At 42.4% G+C, this 7792-nt stretch overlaps 1 protein-coding gene across 1 annotated transcript; it reads right to left on the bottom strand.

The window, feature by feature from the left end:
- Window positions 1-226: 226 nt before the first annotated feature.
- Window positions 227-5006, bottom strand: LOC139444584 (serine/arginine repetitive matrix protein 5-like). The gene is made up of 3 exons (XM_071225486.1): window positions 4977-5006; window positions 4183-4331; window positions 227-1307 (listed from the first exon to the last, which is right to left on the bottom strand). The coding sequence occupies exons 1-3, from the start codon at window positions 5004-5006 to the stop codon at window positions 227-229; spliced, it is 1260 nt and encodes a 419-aa protein (XP_071081587.1).
- Window positions 5007-7792: the final 2786 nt, after the last annotated feature.

The following is a 7792-nucleotide window of genomic DNA, read 5'->3' as shown; positions in this document are numbered from 1 at the left end:
TTACGACGCTAATTTAAAATGAATAGGTATACTGCTTGCAACAGTTTAATAGTTTCGCAAAACATCCCTTTTAAACAAGAAATAAAGTACTTTTGTAAACCAGGAAATATCCTTATGAAATGGTTGTAAATAAGTGTATTGTTACGAAATAATAACTAAAAGAAAAGTTATTGACACTTTTATTTGATTTGATTTATTACTCATGAAAAAGAAAGTTACATAAACTCTATGAACTTATTGAAAGTCGACCCCATTTCCGCTTCCGGTGAACCTGAATTCTGCTTCCGGTGTGCCTGAATTCCGCTTCCGGTTCGTCCGAATTCCGCTTCCGTTTTGTCCGAGTTCCGCTTCCGGTTCGTCCGAATTCCGCTTCCGGTTTGTCTGAATTCCGCTTCCGGTGTAGCTGAATTCTGCTTCCGGTGTGCCTGAATTCCACTTCCGGTTTGTCTGAATTCCGCTTCCGGTGTACCTGAATTCCACTTCCGGTTTGTCTGAATTCCGCTTCAGGTGTAGCTGAATTCTGCTTCCGGTGTGCCTGAATTCCACTTCCGGTTTGTCTGAATTCCGCTTCCGGTGTACCTGAATTCCACTTCCGGTTTGTCCGAAATTCCGCTTCCGGTTCGTCCGAATTCCGCCTCCGGTTTGTCCGATTTCCGCTTCCGGTTCGACCGAATTCCGCCTCCGGTTTGTCTGAATTCCGCTTCCAGTGTAGCTGAATTCCGCTTCCGGTTTGTCTGAATTCTGCTTCCGGTGTGCCTGAATTCCGCTTCCGGTTTGTCTGAATTCCGCTTCCGGTGTACCTGAATTCCACTTCCGGTTTGTCTGAATTCCGCTTCAGGTGTAGCTGAATTCTGCTTCCGGTGTGCCTGAATTCCACTTCCGGTTTGTCTGAATTCCGCTTCCGGTGTACCTGAATTCCACTTCCGGTTTGTCTGAATTCCGCTTCCGGTTTACCTGAATTCCGCTTCCGGTTTGTCTGAATTCCGCTTCCGGTGTAGCTGAATTCCGCTTCCGGTTTGTCTGAATTCTGCTTCCGGTGTGGCTGAATTCCACTTCCGGTTTGTCTGAATTCCGCTTCCGGTGTACCTGAATTCCACTTCCGGTTTGTCCGAAATTCCGCTTCCGGTTCGTCTGAATTCCGCTTCCGGTTTGTCCGATTTCCGCTTCCGGTTCGTCCGAATTCCGCTTCCGGTTTGTCTGAATTCCGCTTCCGGTGTAGCTGAATTCCGCTTCCGGTTTGTCTGAATTCTGCTTCCGGTGTGCCTGAATTCCGCTTCCGGTTTGTCTGAATTCCGCTTCCGGTGTACCTGAATTCCACTTCCGGTTTGTCTGAATTCCGCTTCCGGTTTGTCCGAATTCCGCTTCCGCTTCGTCTGAATTCCACTTCTGGTGTATCTTCCGGATATAACACTCACTCACTCACTCACTCACTCACTCACTCACTGTGCCTTTGGTTATGGAACGGTGCAACGTCGGGTTCCCCTTCGTGTCTTTGATGGAGGAATGGGGAAACCTTTTCTGTAAATCCTCCACTAGCATTAACTGGCGTGCGTGACCAAGCGAACTGCTATTTCTTCCTTCATGCTAGAACAAATTTATTGTTTGGTAGTTGTATTTTCAGGTGAAATTCGTTATCATTTGGAAAGCTATCTATCGTTTTTGTAGCATGTGCGGAATTGTACACACAGCGAATTAGGAAGTATTGGTGTCGTAACGAAATTCTTTTCTGAATCGGTGCCATTGATGCTTGGGCATGCTAACACTCAAATCTGCCGGCTTCCCTTTTTTTTTTTTTTTTCAATGTTCTTTTTATAGAAATATACATACACAGCTGAATGAATCGTCTACCGTGTCGTAAAATAAGGCATGAATAGTGTTCTTAAGTAACGAAAATGATTTGTTTGCTGCACCTCCAACCTAGGATAGGGCTTGAAGCCGCACTATCAAACTTGGTTTCTGTGAACGGCTATTTTTCAGATATTTTTCTGCCGCTTCACTCAATTTAGTCACATCAACAACTTCTCACGTCAAGCACAGGCCGATAAGTGTGTGTGTGTGTGTGTGTGTGTGTGTGTGTGTGTTGTAACGCCGCACTCAGCAATACACCAGCTGAGTCTGGACCAGACACTCCAGTTATTGATATCATGAGCATCGATCCAAGCAATTGACATCGATGACATGCATCAACCACGTCAGCGATGTTCCGGGGTCAATACACATGACTTTCCCAACTCACAATGATCTGATAATGAATGAAACAAACTTAACTTTAGTAGCAATAGTAGCAATGATACCATGTATATTATGTCCAACATTGTGCACCATTATCCAGACCAAAACGGCCATTCAGCCTCCCAAACCACATACTGTATGAGTTTAAATCACCTAATCTATTAATACACGTTTCTATCGTAGAATGACTGCACGAAGCTGTCTTTAATCACTAACGCTCTGCTACAGGTTGACATTCAAAGGACTGCCGCTCATTGCATACAATCCTACACTTTCCACCATTCGTTCACGAGCCGTGTTAAGCTAATAAAACGTTTGTCACCTCTCCACACCAGAGAGCAATTAATTATTTATAGTTCAAAAAGTGCGCTGAGAAATGGTGAGATCTATATAAATATAACATACAATATTCCACAAATATTATTCGTACCCAACAAAGACTGTCGCTCTTTCTCTTTTCGAATTTATTAATAGTATCTGTGTTTTGTGGTTTGGGCATCTTTTGCGTATTTACAAAACTTGAAATATCATGCAACGTGCAACGCACGTGTGGTATTCAATTGTAGGCCCCAGGAAGAAAACCTGCACTGGTGGTTAACGGCAGATGTTGCGACCTTATAACCTCCAAATATATCAGCCCACGACCACACAAACGAGCCTGTACGAGGACAGGCTAGAATGTGTTATTTCACAGCGCTAATGTGCCCAGCAGTCATCTTATTCATATCGCGGTATATCCGAACGTTTATTAATAGAAAGGGTGTTTTCCAGACAATTCACACCCGTCTGCAAGTCCGCTTTGAGCTACTTTTCTGTACTTTCGGAAGTTCTTATGTCTCCGCTTTCAGTCCGCAGTCTCTTGGCACTGCTCGCCTTGGCCCAGGGGCACCCCGAGCGGGTTCAAACCCCCTTTCCAGCAAGAACTCTTTTTTAAAGAACTTCTTACCAATTACATGAACCCAAAACTCAACTCTCACCCCTCAACCTTGGCCAATCGAATCGCTCCCTTTTCGCTGGCCGATTAATCGCTTTTCTCCCTTTCCCTTCTTTCGCTTCGATTATCCGGGCCCCGCTTTTACCCCGCTTCTTCCCCGCTTTTAACCTGCTATTCTTCCGCTTTCGCTTATAATTACGACTAATCGCTTTTCTCCCTTTCGGTTCTTTTGGCTCGGTTACCCGCTTCTTCCCCGCTTTTAACCCGCTATTCTTCCGCAGCTTTCGCTTATATCGCTTTTCCCCCTTTCCGTTCTTTTGGCTCGATTACCCGCTTCTGCCCCGCTTTAAACACGCTTTTGATCGCTTTCGCACAGAATTCCGGCTTTGCTTTCAATATTGTCTTCCATTTCATAACATTTTTTTCGGAAAATTTCACTACAATTTTGAAATTTTGAAATTTTGAAATTTTGAATCAGATCAAACTTTTAAGTGTTCATTTTACCCATAGTTTTTAAACACAATATTGGGAATTAACTTCACTTCTCTTCTCTTGCATTTCATTTCATCACATTTTTCCAGAAATATTCACTAAAAAAAAATATTCATTTTACTGCCTTCACTATGTGCCACAATTTGTTGCTTGTTTTTCTTGCGATTTCCTGTTCTTGTCCTTCAATGCAGTTTTAACTCTCTTTCCAATTGTCACCATTCATATATATATGTCACACTTCGTCTGCAGGTTTTATACAGTTCATTTCTTTACCTTCACATTTTCTGTTGTCTGTCAAACAAATGATTGCATGATTATACTTTATTTTTCCAATATAGGAAATATCTTTTTTTCATCGTACATGTAGTTCCATTTTTGTCTACTTCTTTCCACTTTTCACACAAATCCACCACGTGACTACACCGGCTACACCGACTGCGCCGACACCAAAAAACGCAGTTTGGACAGCCGGCACCGAGCCACCCGGAAGGACACAGCAAAGCACCAATCACAAGCGAGATCACTTATGCCTAAGGCCGTCACTTCCTGCATCAGCTGGCCATGGCGGCGGAGCACGGAGCCAAATGTCGCTGGCTGGCATCTTCACACCAAAGCGTGCTCGCTCGGTCTCGTCGCATCTCCATCGACGGAGAGGACAGTTGTGCACATGCATCTGAAGGTAAGTTCATTCATATATTTCACTCCACGTCTTTTGTTTCTTGCACAGAGCGGCCATTCTGTCAAACAGGGACGAAAAGCACGTTCCAAACCCCCTTGGCTATTTGCAAGTTCTTAATTTTCATCACAGAAAATGTCACCTGTTTTGGCCGCTCTCTATTGCACAATGCAAGAGTTTTCGTGGCAAAGAAGCAGGCAGCGTGCTTCCTGTATTCTTGTAAGTATGTTTGTATGTATGACAAATGCTTAACTTCACACACTGACCACGCCCTATAACAGTAACTGTACCGTATTTCATCCGACAGAAGAACTGCTCTATGTTATCATTAATCAACATGCACCATTCACCACACCCCTCAGTGTAAACAAATCTAAGTATTCAACTACCGTATTTCCCACAAAATCACGTCCTTTATTATGAGTATGTGTTGTGTATAGTACTTTTTCTGTTGGAAATGTATTTGTTCAAGGCCCCATCCCCCACATTCAAACTAATACTGGTCTCTCATTGCTGGAAATCTTGCTGACAGTAATTCTTTAAGCATGTATCACTTGTCTCAGCAATGGGCTAAAGGGAACATCTCTGTCATTCTTCCAGGCTCAAGCAACTTAGCGTTACCTCATGACCAAATGTGTTTACCTCATTGGCTGATGCAGCTTTGTCGGCCATGTTCTTATGAATACAAATATACTGACCCAAATCCCTTCGCTGTTTTCTGGTTTGTATTACAATTTATGGTCAAAATAAGGCCGCAATATAAGTAATGATGTAGGTAAGGTAACCTAGACTTTCCCCCATATCATGTACACACTTTGGGCGTAGTACTAGATCTAGTAGATATTGAAGCTTGTAGAATCAATTAATAAACTACCTCCCTGGTAGTTGTACACATGGTGTCAGTTATCCCCTCTATATCATTAGGCATATCAATTCAACTTTCCATAGTCATTGTAATGGAATCTGTCCCAGGGATATGGGAGACAACTCTGATTGTCTTGTTTAGATAGTGATTTGCAGGGCGCTTCAATTGAACAGTAAATTTATCGTGTAATGCTTTTCACTCAAAATCCATTTATTATAATTCATGAGTAATTTCTTGATATCCTTAATTGATCATAGTACATTTTGGAGTATTATTCTGTAGTATATTTCCATGTAAAACACTTGATATTTCAAGTAGAGTTTCTGTCAAACTCATTTCCAAGTACATGCTGCTTGAAGTATAGTTACTATTCTTGTACTGTAAATAATGGCTAGTACATTTTAATGGATTTATGGTCCTGATGTTTATTAAAAATTAATATTGATCCTGTTAACCATTCTGTTGATCAATAACTATTGTAAAAGGGGGTAGGGTCATGTCATCTAGACCAGCGTTGACATAAATAACAGAGAGCACTAAGTAGGTACATAGACACTTTATTGGAACTAAAATTGTCAATGAGTTGTATGTTGTATCTGTTGCGCCATGCCATGCCATGCCATGCCATGCCATGCCATGCCAAGTTGCAAACTTGATGAGAATACAAGTTTTGTCAGGCATGTTCTTACGAATACAAAGATACTGACCCAGATTCCTTCTCTGTTTTCAGTCAATCTGAGTGATTGTGAGCTGGGTAAGATATGCATTCATTATGCTCCATTCATTGATCAAGTTGTTTGTCTTTATTCCATTGCTGCTGTACAGGCCTGCCGAATCAATGTCACACGACCTCGTCCCTCTCCCCCCCTCGTCCCTCTCTCCCCCTCCCCCTCCCCCTCCCACTCCTACTCCTGTCAAGTTCATTGTATCATCGATTATTACCTTTAACATCTGCTTTTTCTTCTTGTAAAAATCTATTGTAAAAGTCTCTTTGTGTTACCACTTGATTGTAACCATGGTAACAGTTCTGTAATTATTCCAGTATCATGAACCAGGAAAAGTGGCATCTTTATTGAAACCTTTATATCTAAATTTCCAAGAAATAATTGATGTTTTTGTTGGTTACCAAGGTATCAGAGCATTAAGAGTGGTGGAGTAATTATGTTTTAACTTGTTTTGGCTGTGAATCACTTGTGCTCATTGTGTTGGACATTGTTGCAGACCCAAAATGGCTGTGCGGCGCCGACACAATCTCCTGACACAACTTACCTGACACAACTTACCACAGCCCTGATATTTTCTTCTTTATGGAACATTGTGAAAGGTAGGCGATTTTATACTTTGGTCTCATTGTACTTAATAATATTTTTATGTGGTATACTGTATTTGCGGTATTAAGCACCCCGCTCTATTAATAGCAAGGATTTATCTGGAATTCCAAACAACGTTCCGCTTGTTCCCTTGGCAGAACAACGTTCCGTTTGTTCCCTTGGCAGAACAACGTTCCGTTTGTTCCCTTGGCAGAACAACGTTCCGCTTGTTCCCTTGGCAGAACAACGTTCCGTTTGTTCCCTCGGCAGTCAAATTGGGAAAGAAATTGTATTATTGTTCCAAATTTGGGAACTTCAAATTGGGAATATGTACAGTCTTTTGCTGCAGACTTATGGTCGAATATAGATAATCCCGAAATAGATTTACGCGACAGGTCCTTTTTTGTTTGTGTGTATGTTACAGCAATGGTGAAAGAATAACTGTTATTGTCAACAATGCAGTTTACTGGGCCAGGTTTAATTAGCGCTAACTGGCTAAGGCCGCTGATTGTGGCACCCTCTTCACAGGTTTTGTGTTCCTCTTCAGTCAATGGGACAAGGTGTGCTTGTGTTTGTGTTAGGGTAGGTTACCTGCAACTCTTTCTGATCAAGCACCCTTTGCGATCATTTGGGTTAGGCACCCCTTTACAATCATTGGTTAGGAACCCCTATACAATCAATAGGGTTAGGCACCCCTTTACGATCATTGGTTAGGCACCCCTATACAATCAATAGGGTTAGGCACCCCTTTACAATCTCTAGCGTTAGGTACCCCTTTACGATCATTTGTTAGGCACCACTTTACAATCATTAGGGTTAGGTACCCCTTTACAATCATTAGGGTTAGGCACCCCTTTACAATCTCTAGCGTTAGGTACCCCTTTACGATCATTGGTTAGGCACCCCTTTACAGTCATTAGTGTTAGGCACCCCTTTACAGTCATTAGGGTTAGGCACCCCTTTACAATCATTAGGGTTAGGTACCCCTTTACAATCCTTAGGGTTAGGCACCCCTTTACAATCTCTAGCGTTAGGTACCCCTTTACGATCATTGGTTAGGCAGCCCTTTACAGTCATTAGTGTTAGGCACCCCTTTACAATCATTGGTTGGGCACCCCTTTACAATCATTAGGGTTAGGTACCCCTTTACCATCTTTAGCGTTAGGTTCCCCTTTTCGATCATGCACACCTTTACAATCATTAGGGTTAGGCACCCCTTTACAATCATTAGGGTTAGGTACCCCTTTACCATCTTTAGCGTTAGGTTCCCCTTTCCGATCAAA

The sequence above is a fragment of the Haliotis cracherodii genome, unplaced genomic scaffold, assembly GCF_022045235.1.
Source record: "Haliotis cracherodii isolate W230 unplaced genomic scaffold, xgHalCrac1.p SCAF_58, whole genome shotgun sequence".
Lineage (NCBI taxonomy): Eukaryota > Metazoa > Mollusca > Gastropoda > Lepetellida > Haliotidae > Haliotis > Haliotis cracherodii.
Note: the sequence above shows the minus strand (reverse complement) of the source record. Positions and strands in the feature narration are given on the sequence as shown.

What these genes read in the sequence shown, in the direction of transcription:
- LOC139444584 (XM_071225486.1), bottom strand. Translation starts at nt 5,006, where the DNA reads ATGGCCGACAAAGCTGCATCAGCCAATGAG. An exon ending in AAGCTGCATCAGCCAATGAG is followed by an intron (nt 4,332 to 4,976) that starts GTAAACACATTT and finishes ACTTACCTTCAG; the next exon opens with ATGCATGTGCACAACTGTCC. An exon ending in AGTGACGGCCTTAGGCATAA is followed by an intron (nt 1,308 to 4,182) that starts GTGATCTCGCTT and finishes AGTGGAATTCAG; the next exon opens with GTACACCGGAAGCGGAATTC.